Source organism: Dermacentor variabilis, chromosome 1, assembly GCF_050947875.1.
Source record: "Dermacentor variabilis isolate Ectoservices chromosome 1, ASM5094787v1, whole genome shotgun sequence".
NCBI lineage: Eukaryota > Metazoa > Arthropoda > Arachnida > Ixodida > Ixodidae > Dermacentor > Dermacentor variabilis.
The window spans coordinates 29881628-29904484 of record NC_134568.1 but is presented as its reverse complement, the minus strand read 5'-3'; the positions used below and the strand labels follow the sequence as shown (position 1 = coordinate 29904484).

The following is a 22857-nucleotide window of genomic DNA, read 5'->3' as shown; positions in this document are numbered from 1 at the left end:
TAAGAAAACAAAATTTAGCAAGGTGAGATTATTCCGAATTCCTGCTAACTGTTTGATCTGCCTGGAAATCCCATTATCCCACATTTGGTCCGAATCGGAGTCGTATTACAATGGACTACACGGTAAATAAAAGTGTTTATTGTCTCTATCTCTCTCTGCCTGGGATATTTTATTTTCCAGAGTCATTGCCATCGTCGAAATGTTTTAAAGTGAGGACCGATGAGATATTGGAGACCAGTCGAAACACAAACCTCAAGATGGAGTAAAGGAAAAAGAAGAACGACACCGAGGTCGTGCCCTCGTGCGCTGGCGCGAGAGGCTCGTGTGGCACAGGAAAAGCCTGCTCGCACTTTCGAACGCGCCGGGGGCTGTGGCGCGCGCATATCCGAGCATCTCTCCGAAGAACGGGCCTGGCTTAGCGTCAGCCATGGGAATCGATGTACCGAGCGGCATCCGAGCTTATCGTATCCTCCACGGCGGTGCATCCGCCTTCTCAGAAGCGCCGTCACCCCAGAAGATGCCTTCTTCCATATTGCACGACCTACTTCCAGAGAAAGCCAAGGGAGACGCGTCCTACACGTTCGGCTACTTGGCCATGGAGGACGTCCTCCCGAGCAGCTGCGACCCTGCGGTCAAGACTGTGAACATGGCTGAGGAGGAGGCTTGCAGCAGCAGCGCCGCACATCGGCGGAGACTGGTTCCGAGGGCCGAGTGCGACCGGTTCGTTGAGGCGGACGTCAAGGACAACCTGCCTGAGTACAACTCCATGCAAGCACCGTGCACCGTGCAAGGAGCTGGACTCCAGGTGGAGGACGTATCGCAGGGCACCGGGCACCGAATGATATTCAGGTAAAGATAATTGGGTCTTTTGTGCGCCATATCCAAGGGCCGTTACGAATATCCTCAGTTTGTGAAATGACATTTACTATTTGCTATGTCCTGCTAACAAAACGTAATTGAGGTTATTTATTACTGTGCCCTATAAGGAAAGTATAGCTGTAGTAAGGTGTATCAGCCAGGGTGCATAAGACATATTGATTTGCGTATAGTAATGCGATTTATTGCCGTGCTTATACACCTCGCATTGCGCTAAGCCAGCAACAGTATTTCGTGTTGTTGCAATAACTACGCTGTTGTCGCAGAGCGATGATAATGTAGTCACAGAAGTGAAATAAAAAGAAAACTCTAAATGCCCTCGCCGACCGTACACAACGCACCGTTTCGTTCACATTTTAGCACAGTGTGATCTTGAGACACCTGCGTGGTAGTTAGGTTCCTTCTTGATATGCCCCTTTAAGCAGTCGCACGCATCATTAGCTGGCGCATCCATGTTGCTGCTTTTACCATGCTCTGACCTTGATGTGCGCTTGGGCGTCGACACTTTTCCGTTGGTCGCTTCACATTAGGCGGTGAAGGCAGATGAAGTCTTAACCACCTTCCGGAGGATGTACAGCTGCCTCACGCTGCCTCACGCTGCCTCACGCTGCCTCACAAAGGCGTAACATCGCAATGGTGCAAACTGCACATTTAAAAACATATAACAAGAATAAAAGTGATCAATTAAACACTGCGCTAAGTATACCACTAATGTGTGAGTAAGTAGCTTAAACAACCCTTGCAAATATTGCATCAATTTCATGTAACCTTTGAACTCGCGTGTCACATTTGCCCGTAAGAGATGCTCTAACAGGTTTACAGAACAACGGTACTTTTTTTTTTGTTGCAGAGTTAAGAATCTTCATGCTTAGTGCTTATATATATATCTTTAACGTACCAATTTCTGCAAAACTAGTAAAAGCTCATACGCCCTAAACCGAAATTCTGGTTGCGCCTATCGGAATGTAAGCGCACATAAAAGAATCAACTCTCATGCAAATCGGTTGAGCTCTGTTGTCTAATCACAACATTTCTGCGTTTAGAGAAATAGGAGTTGGTACTGAGCTAAACCCTCCTCTTTAGTCGCCGAGCTCAAATTGCGGTACCGCACGACGTCATTTTCTTTGCGGATGCAAATACGGTTCGCGAGAAATGTATACATTTTTCAGAGAAGTCGGAGGACAACCACTCCTGTTTCTTTTGTTTCTTTCATCTTGCAAGTAGTGCCACTTGCTTCGCTAGTTTTGCACTTTCGCGGTCAATCTCCTGCACCGGTCTCATGCGCCAAATGCACCCGGGACGTCGGCACTATATTGCGGGCTTTGCACTTTAAGAGATGTACATGGGCGATGACCTGCAGGCACAAACCTTTCGGTAGTCATAATCGGAGGAGATATTCTCGTGCGACCACTATCAGAGATAGTGCCACTTTCGCGAGATTTCGTGAGACTCAGTCCACGTGCGCCAACGAGGAATCCTTTCTCGCGTTTGGCCTGCCCACTATACCGCCGCCGCAAGTGATCGCCCGAGAATACATCTCCAGAACTGGGTTTGACAAAGGCTTCAGAGTCCACTTTTATTTTATTTATATATTTACACATACGGCCAATCCCTCATGGCAGTAAAACTTCTTCACAACTGACTGTAGTATTTTCCATAAATAGACGCGCAACAAATCAGACTGTATCGTGTATTGAAATTTCATTTTACGGAAGCTACAAAAAAACGGAGCATTGAAGTCAGTACAATCGATCGAGCGGTAGAAACGCAAGGTGTGTGTATGCAGCACTGCAATGCTCACACACTGCACACTGCAATGTTCGCTCACAATGCAAGTAGCGCTCATCGGACGCACTATTGAGATGACATGTCGCGTCTTGCGTACCGCCGACGACGTGCCCGCCGCTAATCACCGATTCTGGCGATCCACCTTGTCTGCGCGGAGGCACGATGGAGGCACCCACATCAGTGGTAATGCACGCTCGTTTCTCGTGGAGAGCGCCGCGACCTGCGCTATATATGCACGCGAAATTTCGTAGAAAGAACAACCACGGGTCAGGGGAATCACGCACCTGTCGGGCACGATTTATCCGCCCTCGAGTTTGGTACCTAGAAAGAAGTCGTCGATCGGTTTACGCGAACACAGCAAGTATTGCGTACTTTCGTCATTCACTCTTTACTTGGCATCTACTTAGCAGACGAATATGAATGCACCCTTTAACTGCCAAAAGAGGGTTGCACAAAACTTAGTCGGCGCGGTGTCACAAGAGAATGCTCTAGAAGCGAAGACGGGATATTGTTGTGGTGGAAAGAGATTCCATTCAGGCTCCTTCAATGATCGAGGCGAGCTTAACATTTTAACAAACGAAAAAACTGCACTCGTATACACTTTGCAAAGCGAGAGAATTCCTGCAGATGCCGCCTAATGAATTCTAAACCCAGCTCGGCGAAAAATGAACAGCTGAGCTGCCCTCCACTGAATCTTGGAAGAAAGGCCGCAGCAGAAACAATTTCCTTTTCTTTTCCTTGGGAAAAAGCAAATTTTGCGTCCTATGCCTCAAGAAGAAACTGTCCAGTAAACTGGCGGCAATCACATCGACCAGGAGTGATTTATGAATAGGCCGAACAGTAGCTATTGGTCTTTCAGTGCTCTGGTAGACTTGGGTAAGCACTGGCAGCACAGCTCATCCGAAAACGCCATAACATACAAAAAAGGAAACGTTTTATTGAAACAGCTGCAGTCTTTGGCAAGTGCGTTTCAAACGCTGTGTTCAGTTACGGCCTGTGTTGTCAACGCATTTCGGAGAAGCAGATTACGCGTGGAGTTCAAGCTGCCGTGAGTGGGAATCACCCCGACAAGGATTGGAGCGCAGTTGCTTGGCCCGATTACAGGTTCGAGGTCTTGGGCTGCAGACCACACATGCACCTGCGCGACACGCTGCCGCTTCGGTTGACGACGCTGAGCTACTGCAAGGCCGAGTGCAACAGCGACATGGCCGGGATGGCTACGCCAAGCAGCAGCTGCCTTTGGAGGCTACGCACGAGGTGAGGCTAACTGGGGCCGTATCCTGAAACGATCCACTTCGGCGATACTATCGGCTCGGCCACGCCTTCACCATCTGCGCGCACTGATTGATTGTTTTAGCAAAAACGTATCAGCTGCCTAATGCGATTTTGCTCAACCAGCCAATTAGCGCATACCTTACGGCAATACTATCGCCGAGGCGATAGTATCGATCATTATATTACGTTTTTTTATGAGTGAATCGTGAGCTAAGTAATTCTTTTTTACCTCGGTTGCACTTACGGTTGTAGTATGTAAACTGGTACGGTTCTATACATGTCATATGTTCTATGTATTGTCTATGTGCTGCCCCCCTTACTGAATGCCTTACTTTGAGGCCTGCAAGGTATTTTTATATAAATAATAAATATATACTCCCTTAGGATCCCATGTATACTTATGGAGGGCATCGTGTCATGCGTTCAGACAGACGGACGGACGTCTGTCCCGGGGAAGCACCCATATAGTGCTTAGTCATTAATACTAGCTGGGGAACCTGGTTGCTGCTAATTGGACACGCTCAGTTTACTGTCATCTGTGTATCGGACCAAGCCAATGTCCCCTGACCTGGGCGGGCCCCGTCGCTTCACCAAGTGGGGGCCTTTGAAAATAGCAGCGTGGCACCAGTGTTTGTATCGGGATCTCATGAAGGTAGACGCCAGATGGCGTCGTACGGCAACGTGCGCAGGGCAAGGAGTTTGGTCGCCTGGTACTCCGCCCAGTTGGGGAAAACACTATAGTTTTCGCGAGCTCTAGCCCCTACCTAGGGTACCAGTCTGCGCACTGCCTATATATTTAGGTTGTGCAGGATTGCTCGTTGGCGGCGCGTGATGGTGCGGCAGCTGACGGGCCTTCGACGCGTTTCGCCCAGGTGGTGCGGTCGTCTTTGTGTTTGTAGAGCTGCGCTCGAATTGGTCCAAGCACTGGATGTAATGGCATGGTGCCGAGAGTGGGGGCGCTCGATTCTATTCCTACTCCAATCCGCAGAGTTGTGGTTTATCTGATTCCCCTCCTTTTAACTCGTCGGGATTCTGACAGTTGGACCATTCCCACTCCTCGAGTGGTTGAACTAATCTATTCCAATCCTCCAATTACAGTAAGTAAAACGCTATTGGTACAATTCCTTATTACTTGCGCCACCTTCCCCCCCTCCCCCGTCCCTCTTGCGGGCCTATTAACTAACACATATTTTTGACCTGTTCACAACGTTACAAGTAATGTCACGTACTATTTTTCCCACGAGAACAAACACGCTATGGGGCCTGTTGTCCTTGCAGTGCATTGTTGCCGGTAATCTCTTTAACATATGTACACTGCTCTTAACCAGGGCTGTTTCAGCAGTAATCTTAGCCGTGCGGGCTGAAATCGCAAATAAATGACGTGATCGAAAAATATGTTCTGTTGTTGCACTTTTAAAACAAATGTCTCCAAGACATGTCAAATTCGTTATAGTTGGCCGTATGACAGGCTGCAAGCCTGTGATTTATTTGGTCATCTCTTCCGAAACACCTCCCACATAAAAAAAGCCAAGAGTCAAAGCAAAGGCTTAGACACTCTCTAGGTTTCTCCAAACAAAAGCTAAAAAAATTATAAAATAGAAATTGTAGAAAAAAAGAATTCTATACAGCAGTTCTACTTTTGTAGACTCTAATCTATAATATGTCTATCAGTAAATGTCTATAGGCTATCAATAGACATTTGTCTATAGACATTCCATAGACTTCAGTCTACAAAAATAGAACTCTATGCAGCAGCTCTACTTTTGTAGACTCAAATCTATAAAATGTCTATAAGCAAATGTCTTTATACTATCTATAGACATCTGTCTATAGACATTACACAAACTTCAGTCTACAAAAATGGAGCTATATACAGTTTTCCTTTTGCAGACTGAAGTGTGTAACATGTCTATAAGCAAATGTCTATAGGCTATCTATAGACATTTGTCAGTAGGCATTCTATAGACTTAGCATAATAGTCTACAAAAGTAGAACTGTATAGTCCTATACACTTTTCTCTATAGACATTCTGCAGACATTTGTCTACAAACATGAATTTTCATTAATCTATAAACAGTTTATAGAGTGTCTATAGACTCGCACATTTTTTAGACTAGCTACAAAAGGGTAAGGTCATAAGTTCATAGACTGTCTGTAGAAAATTCCTGCAGATCGGTCTATAGCTAATGCATAGACTTTAGCCTTACACTATTTGTGGACTGTTGTCGATACAGGGTGTCCGAGCTAACATAAATTCAGTGAAGCTGTTCAACGAAGAATAATGCAAAAAAAGACAGTGCAGTAAGATCTGAATTTAGGACTTATAGTGTGCAGCCGTCAGAGATATGGCTTGTAGGTCTTTTTATTCTAGTATATCTTGCACCGGGTTCTTTTAAATCTTTTATTTTCGTTGCCCAGATTGGCTAAAATAGCCGGGATCGACAACCTATATACTAGCTATATAAATAATATATTTTGCCAACTATGTTTCGATTATATATAAACACTCGCTGCTGGGGTTGCTAATAAGCAGTTTATTGGAAATGTCTCTAAATATGTACTGCATCCAGCATGCATATGGGAACATACCCAGGGAACTGTACATAGAAAATCATGCATGCGGTTGGACGCGGTCGAAAAATCTCAAAGGCATGTAGCCGAGAATCTCTATGGAAGACTGCACGAGTATTTGTGCACGAGAACATTTAAGAAATATTACAGTTGCATGCAGTTCAACCGCTTAATCGTACGATATCTGTTAGCTATCTGTTATCTACAAGTTAGTTAACATTTTCGTTTACATATGGCGCCACAAAAAATTTTGAATGTGTATTATGTATGTTGACGTGTTGCTTCTCATCTGTACTTATGCATTAATAACGATAGGTTAATAAATCTCCTGAACCAGCTGCACTCTCATATGTTGCATAAACAGAAAAAAAATTTGCCCTGCTGCGCGACGAATATTTCTTCAACTGCGAGGTTTTTCTTTCGAGGAACCTATGGGTTTCGTTTGTAGCAATTGCTACGAACGGGTGGATGTCGGATTTTTCCTTTATAAATTATGCTACAGTATGAACGGTACGTTTTGTTTCAAGACAGGTTCAAGTGACACATAGCGTATTTATCCAAATAATAAACAAATGCGAGAATCCCAAACAATTCCTATAATAATAATTGCTGAAACAAAGATACCCGGCTGGAATGTGCACATTTTTTCGGGTATTAATGCAATATGCCCGTGCCGAACGAACATGCTGCGAATAGTGACTGCAGTTTTGAACAATCACGTTATGAATTGCAATTTATTTCCGCTTAGAACAGTCTGCATGGGCTCTTTCCTCATACTCCGAGATGAATACATTTGCCACAATTTCAGTAGAATGCTCATCAATGGGGGGGGGGGGGGGCGGGTATTGATAAGGTTACTTATCAGCTAAAACATGTTGCGGTCTCTTAGGTCTGTTGATAAGGATAGAACAAGTGCAATGTATGCTAAATTATTTTAATAATATGTGCCTTATCTACTAAGAAAAGACCACCAAATGGATAATCTGGCTTGTTTTTTTTTTCTTTTCTACAGCGCATGTAGTATACAGTCTGTAGAAGACGGCACTGAACGCAACATTAATGAAAGCCGGAACACTTATTACGCACGACAAGGGCTTCATACCATGCACGATTGGCGAAATGCGACACTGCGTCAGCAGCTGCCTAGTGATTAACAGCACGTAAACTGCACAACGCCGAAGCATGGAAAGGCGCTTAACGCTTTTCAAATAGCCCGAAAAATAACTTCTGCTGCTAAACTGTTCATAAAAGAGACAGAACAAAAATGAAATCTTCCAACTATCGTCAAACGCGATGCCTTCAGTTTGAAACCTGTAAAGGTGCTTCCCCGAGCAACTAATTTATTGTTCTCTAATTCTTTCGGCTAAATTACGGAGTAGCGAGTGACTGAGCTTATCGCAGGCTTCATGCTGTTTTCTACTTCATCTCACACCTTACCACAATCGGTATACGTGCAGTTCGCTCAAGTTAACATGGCCTTTGGTGACGCGCCACCCCATAGCCTTCATCGGCTGTGATATAGAAAACCGTGGAGAACAATTCGAATTGTAAAGAAGTATACGGGGATTTTCACTTAAGTTGAGCTAGTCTTTGCAATATGGAAATGCTACGTAGCTGGAGAGAACCAAGATAATGTTGTTTGTCGTCGCTTGGAGATTTTTTTACATTCCCCCTGATTAGATAGTTAGTGTTATTATAATTTCTCAATTACTATAATTAGATAAAATTGTCAATGGCTAAATGTAGAGCAACATGAGAAACTCCCGATATAGCTTTCTGTTGCTCAAGACGTGCTCCATAGAAGTGTTTTTCCCGAACATGAAGACGCCCGCGATTACAGGCAATGTGCCTCGAGCGGCGCGTGTGTGTGTGTGTGTGTGTGTGTGTGTGTGTGTGTGCGTGTGCGTGCGTGCGTGCGTGTGTGCGTGTGTGCGTGCGTGTGTGTGTGTGTGTGTGTGTGTGTGTGTGTGTGCGCGTGTGCGCGTGCGTGTGCGTGTGCGTGTGCGTGCGTGTGTGTGTGTGTGTGTGTGTCTGTGTGTGTGTGTATGTGTGTGCGTGCGTGCGTGTGTGTGTGTGTGTGTGCGTGTGTGCGTGTGTGTGTGTGTGTAGAACTATGTAGGCTGGGAATAGACAAAAAGAAATGTACACATCATCATCATCATCGGCAGCAGCAGCAGCCTGTTTTATGTCCTGTGCACGACGAAGGCCTTTCCCTGCGATCTCGAATTAACCATGTCCTGCACCAACCGATTCCAACTAGCACCCGCGAATTTCCTAATTTCATCGCTCCACCTAGTCTTCTGTGGTCCTCGATTGCGTTTCTTTTCCCTTGGTACCCATTCTGTAACCCTAATGGTCCAACGGTTATCTAACCTACGCATTACATGACCTGCCTACCTCCATTTCTTTCTCTTGATGTCAATTAGAATGTCGTCTATACCTGTTTGCTTTCGGATCCAAACCGCTCTCTTTCTGTCCCTTAACGTTATGCCTTGCAATCTTCGTTCCATCGCTCTTCGCGCTGTCCTTGTTCACAAGCTTCTTTGTCAGTCCCCAAGTCTCTGCCCTATACGTCAGCATTGGTAAAATGCCCTGATTGTGGACTTTCCTTTTCAATGATAATGGTGAGCTTCCAATCAGGAGCTGGCAATGTCTGCAGTATACGATCCAACCCATTTTTAATCTTCTGTGAATTTGCTTCTCATGATAAGGGTTCCCTGTGATTAATTGACCAAGGTAAACGTAATCCTTCACAAACTCCAGAGGCCGACTGGCGATCCTGAACTCTTGCTCCTTTGCCCGGCTATTTATCATTATCTTTGTCTTCTGCATATTAATATTCAATCCCGCTTTTACACTCTCTCTGTTAAGGTACTCAATCATTTGTTGTAACTCGTCTGCATTGTTGCTGAATAGAACAATGTCATCGGCAAACCGAAGGTTGCTGAGATATTCGCCGTCGATCTTTACTCCTAACCCTTCCCAGTTTAATAGCTTGAATGCTTCTTCCAAGCACGCAGTGAATAGCATTGGAGAGATTGTGTCTCCCTGTCTGACCCCTTTCTTTATGGGTATCTTCCTGATTTTCTTGTGTATAATTAAGGTACCCGTAGAACTTCTATAGATATCTTCCAAGGTATTTACGTAAGCATTTTGTACTCCTTCATTACGTAATGCCGCTATGACTGTTTGTATCTCTGCTGAATCAAATGCCTTTTTCGTAATCCATGAAAGCCATATTTGAGGGGAGGACTTACGGAGTCGCCATCTGTCGAAAGCGCCGCCCTTGCGTAGTATGAGGGATCACGCTTCGCGCTCCTCATAGGTTTGGCTTACGGCGCTTAATAAAAACATTACGTGGCAGCCCTCCTGTATATTTCTGGAAGTACTCTCAAAACGAGGGAACCTTTGTCGATATAATAGTCTTGGGCAAACTGAAAGCGCAGCATTATTTATAGACGCCATCTCTTTACCGAATACGTACAATGAAAACCGCTGCGCGCGGTCGCCGCGATGGAGTCTCCCGAACCGGCTTGCGTGAAAGGTCGGCACTCGCTGAGCGCAAACTATGTGAAATAATGTTCTTACAGAGGGTTGTCCGTATAACCAAATGGCGCATAACAGAACGAAGCCTCAATGCATGCAGCGATCGCACGTGTTCGCAGCGACCGGCTGCGCATCTGCATGCATGTCCGCGCACAATGTTTTGCTTTCGCTGTGAGTGCGTTTTCGCACCATGCCGTGAGATTTAGCCCGCAGAATATGAGCATTTGACAGTCCACAAGTAACCAATGTTGCATGGACGTTATCAGAGCTGTTCAAAAACAATTTCGTTTTAACAAGAGACTTCGACGCCTACGGCGCTTGTGATGTACCGTCGCGACGATTCAGTATTATTTTTCTTCTAATTTCTTGGACGTTTCAATATTATTTCTAAAGTTGCGTCCCACTGTATGCACTCAGCGGGCAATTTCGCGCTGATTTTTCGTAATCCAGTGCGTTAATTCATAACACAAACATGACCATATGCCATGTCTTTGTTTAATGTGTTTCTTACCACTCCCTTTCCATTTCCGTAAACTTCCCAGTGTCTAGCATCAACAAGTTCATAGGCCAAACCGTCGTGACATTAGTCGGCCAGCGAGCGCGGGCGAACGTCTCAGTGCGCGTTTTCTGCTACTGTGCTTGCTGCATACCCGAGTTGTAGCTGATGGCTGTTTGCCGGTCCTAAGTTTCGCGAGCCAAGCTTCACGCAGCTTCGTGTCCTGCGGCTACGTGTGAATAAGGCTGTCACCGGGGCTCCGTTGCGCACGTCCGGCCCTGCATGTGGCACCGAGCCGTAGCCTACCATGCTGCACGCCTCCAAAGGCAGCCACTACCTATTATAGTGATTTCAAATTTTGTCAAGGAGACACCCAAGGCGTGAAAGCCTCAACGCTTAATCAGAATCGCAGCGCAGGTGGGACTTTAAACTTTCGTTTTCAGCTCGCTTCGGCGCTTCCGAAGTAGCCGACGCGGTCGCTGTTTCCACGTGATCCCTCATACATGTCACGCTGACGGTGGCGCCTGCTTTTCCAGTGGTGGAGCTCGCCCGCAATCGAGAGGGTGATTGTACTCAGCGGATTTCTCCATTACCTGATTAATGACATGGATGGTGATCCATTGTAGAGTGTCCCTTCCTGAAGCTAGCCTGTTCCCTTGGTTGACTAAAGTCCAGTGTTGGCCTTATTTTTTTGGAGATTATTTTGGTAAATATTTTATATAATACTGGGAGTAAGCTAATGGGCCTATAATTTTTCAATTATTTAGCGTCTCCCTTTGTGTGAATTAGTATAAAATTTGCATTCTTCCAGCTTTCTGGGACCCTTGCAGTCGATAGACGCTTCTTATAAAGAACCGCCAGTTTTCCATGTATTATGCCTCATCCATCTTTGAATAAATCGACCGTTATTCCATCTTCTCCTGTCGCTCTTCCTCGTTTCATGTCTTGCAAGGCCCTTCCGACCTCATCGCTAGTTATAGGAGGAATTTCTGCATCCTGTTCATTACTGTTTCTAATTGAGGTTCCCGACTGCTCTGGGTACTGCACAGGCCAGCATAGAATTCTTCCGCTGCTTTTACTATATCTTAGAGATTGCTGATGATATTACCCTGCAATGCCGCCTCCCCACCTGGCACTCAGTAGGGAGGAGGCCGTAATCCTAAGGCAAAAACAGACCGCGTTCACTCCTCGCCCCCGCAATGCTGCACGTGCTTCACCCGGAGCTCTATCCGAGTGGGGTGAGCGGTGTTTGTGCAGCGGGTCCAGTGGACCAATGGCACATCATTTGGGACTGTGCCATGTTCCCGACAGCAGCTACCTCCAGGTTTTTCCCGCCCGAACTGCAAGGTGCACTGCAGTCTGCAGACATGGACACACAACTATGGGCCGTCCAGAAGGTCCGGGGTGCGCTCGAAAAGCACAAGCCCCATGACCCGCTACAAACGGGCCCAACTGGGGTAGTGCAGAATAGGGCATAATCCCGGGTCGACGCTTGTATAGCGTCACGACACGATAAACCTTCGTTTGCCGGCACTTTATTAATGTTATCCCTATCCTACTACCCTGCTTATCTTTTAGTGCATACATCTTGGTTTATCCTATGCCAAGTTTCTTTCTCACTTATTTCGGGCTGCGTCCATTTTTTACGGCTTCTTCAGCCTTTCTCACGTTATAGTTTCCAATATCGCTTATTTTCGCCTTGTTGATCAGTTTTGGCAGTTCCGCGAATTCTCTTATCTCTTTAGTTGAACACTCTCATTTTTCGGCGTTTCTTTATTAGGTCCTTTGTTACTCGGGAGAGTTTTCCTACTGGTTGCCTTGGTGCCTTGCCTCCCACTTATATTGCTGCCTCTGAAGCCAACCTAGTTACGGTTTCATTCATTAGCTCTATATCATCATCTCTCTCTTCTAAGGCTGCATACTTGTTTGCAAGTACCAGCCTGAATTTGTATGCTTTTACCCTCACTGCCTCTAGGTTGACCTGTTTCTTCTTGACCAATTTTGTTCTTTCTGCCTTCAAATTGAGGTGAATCCTAGCCCTCACTTACTTATTATCACTTCACTTTACCCTACCTATCACTTCTAAATCCCGCACTATGCTGGGATCAGCAGAAAGTATCAAGTCAATTTCATTTCTTGTTTCACCGTTAGGGCTTTTCAAGGTACACTTTCTCTTGCTACGCCTGCTGAAAAAGGGGTTCATTATTCTAAGCTTATTCATTTCTGCGAATTCTACCAGCATCGCTCCTCTAGCGTTCCTAGAATCAACGCCGTAGTTGCCAATTGCTTGTTCACCCGCCTCCTTTTACCCCACTTTTGCACTGATGTAGCCCATTGCAACATTATACTGAGTTTGCACTTTTCTGATCGCTAATTGAACATCGTCATAAAACTGGTCTACTTCCTCATCATCGAGACTGGATGTTGGAGCGTAGGCTTGTACCACCTTTAATCTACACCTCTTATTGCAGCTACCCTCTCATTAATGCTGTAGAAGTTGTCAATGTTGCCCGCTATGTCCTTATGGATTAGGAATCTTACCCCGTATTGCTTCGTATCTAGGAGACGTCTATAGCAGAGGACATGTCCGTTATTCAGCAATGTATAAGCTTCACCAGTTCTTCTAATCTCATTAAGGCCGATGATATCCCAAACAATGTCTGATAGTTCCGCAAAGAGTCCTGCTAAGTTACCCTCACTCGAGAGGGTTCGGGTGCAAGGGTCAGTTTCCGTTGGCGGCCTGTCCGGACCCAGAGATTTTTAGCACACTCTGCTGCGTTACAGGTCTGCCCGTCGTCTTGGTCAAGAGCTCCGCAGCTGCTGGGTACTGAAGGCCATTAGGTAATTGAGAGAGCCATGTGTGAGGGGTTCGCCGAATGCTGCACCAGGGAGGCCATTTCCTGTTCTGGTGAGGGAGTGTCTTGTTGAAGCTTAGTGGGCCTTCCTAATTTGGTTGTACCTGGATTAGTACAGCCCTACTCGTTTTCAGCATCTTTTGCCGGTGACTGGCGTCACTCCAAGCCGGCAAATGCTGTGTACTGGAGGATGTGAATTTCAAGCTCACCATCATAGAAAAAAAAGACCTTATCTTTATCAACTTTTGTCTACAGACAATCTATAAACCGGTAGTAGACAAAAGTAATCAATACCTTACCGACTATCGTCTATAGACATTCTATAGACAGTCTATAGACAGTCTATAGACAAAGAACCAATAAGGATAAATGTAGACTGCATCGAATTTTGTCTACAGGTAATCTATAGGGCGAAAGTAGACAAAACGAAACAAATATCGACTTCTATCTACAGACAGTGTATAGAATTCGAGTAGACGAAAAGGAATAGAAACTTTATCGGCTCTCATCTATAGAAGACAATAGGTATAGACTGGACAAAAGCCAATAGAGGCTGTATTGACTGTCATCTACAGCCAGTCTATAGAGCGGACATAGACAAAAAGAAACAAACGTCTTAGCGACTTTTTCTGCAGACGGTCTATAGAATGCCCGCAGACATAAATAAATAGAAATCTTATCGACTTTCGTCTATGGACTTTGTATCAACAAAAGACCAAATCTATAGAAAGGCAAGGTCGTCTATAAAAAGTACATAGACTTTCTATTGACAGACCAACCTCATTTTTCTAAGGGGCAGGCCACGACACGGCAGCGGTGCACTGCATAGATTAATGCACATTAACGGTACTCTTCTATCACTGAGAAAATCGTACCATTGGTCACCACGCCAACTATATGCCCCGGTAGCGTGGGCCAGCTACTCATTTTTGAGACGCACCGGTGGTGTAGGCTAGAGTTATTGTGGCAGAACACATGTTTCGATGAGTGTCGACGTTAATGCGATTGGCAATGAAGCAGTGTAGCAATACACTGTATAGACACCGCAGAGATTCGTCATGCGTTAAGCATGTATGCAGCCCGGCTCCTCTCTCGCGCTTCGCTCTGGACGCACTGCTCCATCTAGCGCCACCACAACGAATTTCTCGTGTGGCGCACGTGTGCATTAAAATTCACACAATATGTTCTAAATACTTATCACACGAGTTCGACTCCACCCACCATCGGAGAAATTTGTGACTTTTGTCGTTGAATGACAGAGTATATACGAAGTGGCATGGCAAATACTCAGTGAATCAAGTTGGCGTCACAGAGGTTCATTGAAGGTCGCCATATACCCAGTTACACATAGCAAGTGACTCAAGTCGGCGAAAAATACGTTCATTGAAGAGCGGAACGTACTCAGTAACCGAAGTTGGCCGTGAAAAACGTTTATTGAATAGCGACACATACCTTCTGGCACATTCTGCGATATACACCCAATTACCAAGTTTGCGGTTAAGAGGTTCATTGAACAGCGGCGTGTACCCACTTGCACACACCGAATTACCCAAATTGCCATCAATGACGTTCACTGATGTGTGGCACATGGCTAGATTCACGAACCCTGTAACCGAAGTTGAGGTGAACAAGGTTCATTGAAGAGGTGCACTTAAGTAGTAGCCCATCCCCAATAACACAAATTGGCGTGAAGCGGGCTAACTCATGAGCGGCACATATAAAATCTCACATACACATGACCCATGTGGGCCCGACTATTGCTTTCGAGCCCGGTTCCCTCACCACAACGGCGCGATGCTCTAACCAGTAGACCATGAACTACCCAGTGATCCAATTTGGCGGGAAAACTGTTAGATACGCGGCCACACAGGCAGCCAGATATACAGACCGACAGATATCCCCGGCAAAATGCGTGAAATATCCTAATAATGCTAACCGCATTTAAAACCGCAAAACCCACCTCGCGATGACTATCGACGTTAATCGGTTCAGCATTGAATCAATACAGCAAAACAACGTATTGCCACCGCCGTAACGAGTGGCACATACCAAGCTTGCACAAGTCTGCTTCAAATGCCGTTCATTGATGAGCGGCACGCACTTACTGGCACATACCTAGTGCTCCATGTTGGCGCCAAAGAGTTTCATCGAAGAGCGGCACATACATAAATACAACATTCCCACATACTCAGTGAGTCAAGTTTGTCAGACGGTTGGTTTCGAAACCAGTTCCCCAAGCATATCAGCCCGATGCTTTCACCATTCAGCCATGTATTACACAGTGACCCCGGCATGCGAGAAAACCGTTAGATACAAACATACAAAGATACTTTTTGGTGTTCTACCGCAGAACTTGCAAAGCAGCAGACAGAGACACGAACGAAACAGGCTGTTATGAGAGGCACCAAGCTCCCATGGGCAGCATGACACGAAGGTCAGAGGTATGGGCTGAAGGAGATGCTGACAGTGACGAGGCAAGAGGTAGGCCAAGGAATAATGCGTTTACTTCTTAACGAGGACGAAGTACGATGACGAAAAGGCACGGAACGCCAGAGGCGCCGGCCTTTTATGTAGACGGGAGGAGGAGGTTGCAGCTCTGCACTACCGGGCGCGTGCAGTGTGTCCAAGAAGGCTGCCATCAAGGGAGAGAGCACTGCGCGTTCCGACATGGCCTCAACTCGGCGGCGAAGCACCTTCCCAGGGAGCGGGGTTTGGAGTCTAGCGGTGAAGCATCACCGTGGAAGCCTAGCGGCTGAGGGCCGCCGTGCGTTTATGACAAGGCGCTAACTTCCAACTAACGCTTAATGCCAGATGTTCTGAATATATACTGCAAAATAGACAATGAAGAAAATAACATATTGAATCAATTTATCATACCAACGCGTGTGCATTACTAAGCACTTGTCACCAGCTGCCTTCAAGAAAAGTTGTTCATTTCGCAAATAACAAAAGAGGCGATGAGCTGACGCACTACTAATCATCACTATTCATTACCGTAGCTTCAACACTTACGCGCGTGCAACCATCTTTGTCTCTGAACAAGACTGCAGTGTTGTCAAAAAAAGGAGCACACCCACAATCACGGGAGCGTAACACCAATTTTCCTTGTCCTGCCTTTGTCGTGTTCCTGCCGTGCTCCTTTGATATTTTCTCAATACGCCGTGGTTGCTCAGTGGCTATGGTGTTGGGCTGCTGAGCACGAGTTGGTGGGATCGAATCCCGGCCACGGCGGCCGCATTTAGATGGAGGCGAAATGCGAAAATACCGATGTACTTATATTTAGGTCATCATCATCAGCCAGGTTGCGCCCACTGCAGGGCAAAGGCCTCTCCCATACTTCTCCAACTGCCCCGGTCATGTACTAATTGTGGCCATGTTGTCCCTGCGAACTTCTTAATCTCATCTTCCCTCCTAACTTTCGGCCCCCCCTTCTACGCTTCCCTTCCCTTGGAATCCAGTCCGTAACCCTTAATGACCATCGGTTATCTTCCTCTTCATTATACATATCCTGGCCTTGCCCATTTCTTTTTCGTGATTTCAACTAAGATGTCATTAACTCGCGTTTGTTCCCTCGCCCAATCTGCTCTTTTCTTATCCCTTAACGTTACACCCATCATTCTTCTTTCCATAGCTCGTTGCGTCGTCCTCAATTTCAGCAGAACCCTTTTCGTAAGCCTCCAGGTTTCTGCCCCATACGTGAGTACTGGTAAGACACAGCTGTTATACACTTTTCTCTTGAGGGATAGCGGCAACCTACTGTTCATGATTTGAGAATGCCTGCCAAATGCACCCCAGCCCATTTTGAGTCTTCTGGTTATTTCAGTCTCATGATCCGGATCCGTGGTCACTACCTGCCCTAAGTAGATGTATTCCCTTACCACTTCCAGTGCCTCGCTACCTATCGTAAACTGCTGTTCTCTTCCGAGACTGTTAAACATTACTTTAGTTTACTGCAGAATAATTTTCAGACCCACCCTTCTGTTTTGCCTCTCCAGGTCAGTGAGCATGCATTGTAATCGGTCTCCTGAGTTACTAAGGAAGGCAATATCATCAGCGAATCTCAAGTTGCTAAGGTATTCTCCATCAACATTTATCCCCAATGCTTCCCACTCCAGGTCTCTGAATACTTCCTGTAAACATGCTGTGAATAGCATTGGAGAGATCGTATCGCCCTGTCTGACGCCTTTCTTTATTGCGATTTTGTTGCTTTCTTTATGGAGGACTACGGTGTCTGTGGAGCCGCGATAGATATCTTCCAGTATTTTTACATATATCTCATCTACACCCTGATTCCATAATGCCTCCATGACTGCTGAGGTTTCGACTGAATCAAGCGCTTTTTCGTAATCAATGAAAGCTATATGTAAGGGTTGCTTATATTCCGCACATTTCTCTATCACATGATTGATAGTGTGAATAGGGTCTATTGTTGAGCAGCCTTTACGGAATCCTGCCTGGTACTTTGGTTGACAAAAGTATAAGGTGTTCCTGATTCTATTTGCGCTTACCTTAGTAAATACTTTGTAGGCAACGGACAGTAAGGTGATCGGTCTAGAATTTTTCAAGTGTTTGGCGTCCCCTTTCTTATGGATGAGGATTATGTTAGCGTTCTTCCAAGATTCCGGTACGTTCGAGGTCATGAGGCATTGTGTATATAGGGTGGCCAGTCCTTCTAGGACAATGTTCCCACCATCCTTCAACTAATCTGCGGTTACCTGATCCTCCCCAGCTGCCTTCCCCCTTTGCATAGCTCCTAAGGCTTTCTTTACTTCTTCTGGCGTTACCTGTGGGATTTCGAATTCCTCTAGGCTATTCTCTCTCACTATCGGCGTGGGTGCCACTGGTACTGTATAAACCTCTATAGAACTCCTCAGCCACTTGAACTATCTCATCCATATTAGTAACGATATTCCCGGCTTTGTCTCTTAACGCATACATCTGATTCTTGCCTATTCCTAGTTTCTTCTGCACTGCTTTTAGGCTTCCTCCGTTCCTGAGAGCATGTTCAATTCTATCCATATTATACTTCCTCATATGAGCTGTCTCACGCTAGTTGATTAACTTAGAAAGTTCTACCAGTTCTATTCTAGGTGTAAGGTTAGAGGCTTTCATACATTGGCGTTTCTTGATCAGATCTTTCGTCTCCTGCGATAGCTTACTGGTCTCCCGTCCAACGGAGTTACCACCGACTTCTATTGCACACTCCTTAATGATGCCCATAAGATTGTCGTTCATTGCTTCAACACTAAGGTCCTCTTCCTGAGTTAAAGCCGAATACCTGTTCTGTAGCTTGATCCGGAATTCCTCTAGTTTCCCTCTTACCGCTAACTCATTGATTGGCTTCTGATGTACCAGTTTCTTCCGTTCCCTCCTCAAGTCTAGGCTAATTCGAGTTCTTACCATCATATGGTCACTGCAGCGCACCTTGCCGAGCACGTCTACATCTTGTATGATGCCAGGGTTAGCGCAGAGTATGAAATCGATTTCATTTCTAGTCTCACCATTCGGGCTCCTCCATGTCCACTTTAGGCTAACCGGCTTGCGGAAAAAGGTATTCATTATGCGCATATTATTCTGTTCTGCAAACTCTACTAATAACTCTCCCCTGCTATTCCTAGAGCCTATGCCATATTCCAGCACTGACTTGTCTCCAGCCTGCTTCTTGCCTACCCTGGCATTGAAGTCGCCCATTAGTATAGTGTATTTTGTTTTGACTTTACCCATCGTCGATTCCACGTCTTCATAAAAGCTTTCGACTTCCTGGTCATCATGACTGGATGTAGGGGCGTAGACCTGTACTACCTTCAATTTGTACCTCTTATTAAGTTTCACAACAAGGCCTCCCACCCTCTCGTTAATGCTATAGAATTCCTGTATGTTACCAGCTATATCCTTATTAATCAGGAATCCGACTCCCAGTTCTCGTCTCTCCGCTAAGCCCCGGTAGCACAGTACGTGCCCGCTTTTTAGCACTGTATATGCTTCTTTTGTCCTCCTAACCTCACGGAGCCCTATTATATCCCATTTACTACCCTCTAATTCCTCCAATAACACTGCTAGACTCGCTTCACTAGACAACGTTCTAACGTCAAACGTTGCCAGGTTCAGATTCCAATGGCGGCCTGTGCACGTTAAGGAACCCCAGGTGGTCCAACTTTCCGGAGGCCTCAACTATGGCGTGCCTCATAATCAGCAAGTGGCTTTGGCACGTAATACCCCAAAATTTATTTTAAATATATTCCCACATTTGTTATTTATTTCTTAAAACGGAAACTCCAGCGGCAAGCGACCCAGTGAAATCTACCTCTTCAAATTTGTGTGCGTTTAGTATCTTCAAAATAACTGAGAACTTCACCATGCTTCGCATACACTCAAGGGCTAACTGGTTGAACCGAACCGGGTTTACCCGGCCGGACAGGGCCTGAATATATTGGGCCCGGTAGGGATCCTAAAGGACGCCCCGCGCAGTGCTCTTCGTTGCAATACAAGCAAGGTTTATATGATTTCTGAATAAAATCCACCATTTCACAAAATCTTTCATTATTCTGACGAAATTCTGATTATAGTGAAGCAAAGTACAATATAATCTTACACGGTTGCACATGTCATGCGTCCAGCTAGCTCATTCTGTTCCTTTGAAGACTAACACGAAGCAAAAGGTGAAACGCATTGATATGTATTGCGGGATGATCTATTTTTTTTTGTTCACAGCCACTGGAGCGTTTACGAACACCATTTTTTTCAGCACGCCTCTCTACCTCTTCTCGCGTCTTCTCGGTAATAGACAGTGACTGAAAAAAAACATCGTGTGCTTTCCGAATCAACGTAGACTTGCGCAGGGTGTGACCGTTTGTTTTTGGCCTCAATCCTTGAGTCGTACAGGTCAAGCTGTTGTCTTTGAATGCTGTTCAAGATCGGAATGCAGAAATTCTCCCGGCTCTTCGAAAGCGTAGACTACCGTGTTCCTTATAATTACCGTTGCAGAGGTGGTCACCTGTAGGTGAATACTAAAAGAGCCGATATTGAGTAAAAATTGAGAAGTGTAACGAATTTACCACGTCTGCTTTAGTCTTATTGACAAGTTTTCCGGTCTTGTAGACTCATTTAAAATAGACACTGCCTTTCAAGGACTACGTGCCCATTCCATTCAAACTACAGTGCGCAATCTCGGGCTCCCATTCCACTACCATGCCACCTTGCCGACTGGTCCATCATTTCGCTTACATTCCATACCGATTGTTGGAAAATGTGTGGAATATTTCCAGAATCATTCCAACTCCGCTGTTCCACTTCGCCATGGCCTGGTGGTTGCCGAATCATGGAGTGAGGGGATTTAGTTTATTCTACTACTTTTTGGGAGCTCATGCGTCGCGGAGCACGGAAGCCTAAAACCACGGCATTTTTTCGCATTTTTTTTTGCTACAGGGAAAGTGCTGAAAAATATAATTACGCAGGACATATCGGGCTGAAAAAGATTCAGTGAGAGCTGTGAATGACTTAACCAAAGCTTCCTCGTCGAAAGACATATTCTTAGTTTAAAAATTATCTTCTTTATCTAACCTTCTCTGGCCCGCTAAGTAATTACATAACAATACCGTCCCGGTGGCTGAAGAGGACTGAATACCGAACTCTGTGGGAGCTCATATTCTATATTGTAAACGCTTTTTTTAACAATTTGGCTAACGTTAGTTGGAACATTATGTATAGCATGGAAATTCGACCAACAAAGTAGTACCAGTAAACGCACTATTATTGTGTGTAAATACAGAATAAATAATGTATATTACCTTCACATATGATTCTACTTATAGGTATCACAAATATCACTTAATGGAATAGCGCGGGAGATTTAGTGGCTTCTGTGAATTTCTTTATTTGTCACACATGGCCTATCCTGTTATAGGGGCACTGGTTAGTTACCACTCTGACACAGAGACGTCAGAGCCCTTGGTGTATCTATACATTCGTATTAGATTTCTCTGCATACTCTTCTCCTTGCTCCTATTCCTCGAACAAACATCTACAATCACCTTGGTCCTCGTGACATCGTTGCGCATGATTTCAGGCAAAACTTCGATAATGTTCTAACGTCATGTGACTACGGTTAGGCCTTCTTGCCTAGAAGAGACAGATATATGTTCAGTTCATTCTTCAAACTAAAGAATTTGAAATAACTATGGTTTCCTCTGCAGCATAATAAATTATCCGTACAGAAACCCCCTTATTAGCCGCTTCAGACACGCCCGAATACTCGAATAGTCCTACACGGTCCGATGGGGCTTTCAATCTGCTATACAAAATATTTTATTTCCTGCGTGTGCCGCATGTTACACATTTCACTTCATTTCATCTATTTATCCTTAAAGGCCTGAACGCATTACATAAGGGGGCATAAGGGCATAAAGATCATGTGAACTTCAATGATCTGAACAAAAATGCAAGAGTATACGCCAGAAATACAGTAAGTGAAGTGAAAAATACAATTGACAATACGTTGAGTAAATAAAGGTAAACAATAGAAAAATATGAGAGCTGGTGCGTATCTATTAAGACGTGTTAAGTTTATTAGGATATTTATTAAGAGTTATTGATTCTCTTCGTGGCTCAGTCGCACAGACTCGCACAATTTCCTCTTCTTCCGGCAGGTTGCCCCGGCCCAGGGTTGCCGGCCGTACGGCGGTGTAGGCTCGGGGCGCAGCGCGATGTCGACCGGAGGCGCCAGTCAGCTGGTGCAGCATCGCGCTTGTGCCGGCCGCCATCTCGGCAGCACCGCGTCCCAGCTGTCCCTGCGGAACAGCAGCAGGTCCTCCGGGCGCTCGTGCTGCCTCCCGTCCTGTATCGCCGGTAGCCGAGGAGCAGACGGTGCGCTCGCTGCCGTCACCGTGGCGGGCAACACCCGTCTCTTCACTGGACGCGTGGAGGCGGGTTGTTCACCCCGCCACGCTGAGCTGCTGGTCTCGTCGGCCGAGGCTTGTCGAGCACGCTCGCGGCTACCGCTGCGAGCTAGTCTCGGCGCCGCCGAACTCCGGACGATGGTGTAGCGAAGCGGGTGCGCCGCTCTGTTTCAGCGCCTGTGTTTATCGTTTGTATTTTTTTGGATTTTCGTAATTTATTCGTGTGAATGTTTTATTGCTCTGTGTGCTTGAAATAAACCTTATTGTAATTGAAGTGGCGTTCCTGTGAAAGATTCCGCGATACCGCTTTTAATGCGCGACGCTACGGGGCAAGAAAATCAGGGGGGAAAATGTCACTTCCTTCTTACTGTTCCTCTCATTTTAATACTATTCCTGGGAACACCAGCAACGAGAGCGCAATCATTTCAGAGGCTATAACGTGATGTGGACAACACCACGTAATCACATGCGTGCCAGGCGAGACGAAAGGTATTGTAAAACCATTCGGCTCTGGCCCACTCAAATGAAATCTTGTTCACACTAGGATAAAGTTCAC

At 45.6% G+C, this 22857-nt stretch overlaps 1 protein-coding gene across 1 annotated transcript; it reads left to right on the top strand.

Annotated features, from left to right (window-relative positions):
• The first annotated feature begins 585 nt into the window (after window positions 1–585).
• On the top strand, window positions 586–22190 carry LOC142570662 (uncharacterized). Its single transcript, XM_075679019.1, has 3 exons — window positions 586–849; window positions 3769–3921; window positions 22053–22190. The coding sequence occupies exons 1-3, from the start codon at window positions 596–598 to the stop codon at window positions 22090–22092; spliced, it is 447 nt and encodes a 148-aa protein (XP_075535134.1). The 5' UTR covers window positions 586–595; the 3' UTR covers window positions 22093–22190.
• Window positions 22191–22857: the final 667 nt, after the last annotated feature.

Excerpts from the sequence above, each read along its gene's own strand:
- LOC142570662 (XM_075679019.1), top strand. The coding sequence starts at position 596 with ATGGAGGACGTCCTCCCGAGCAGCTGCGACCCTGCGGTCAAGACTGTG. Across the intron at positions 850-3,768 it reads GGGCACCGAATGATATTCAG|GTTCGAGGTCTTGGGCTGCA; the intron begins GTAAAGATAATT and ends GCCCGATTACAG. Across the intron at positions 3,922-22,052 it reads CTTTGGAGGCTACGCACGAG|GTTGCCCCGGCCCAGGGTTG; the intron begins GTGAGGCTAACT and ends TTCTTCCGGCAG.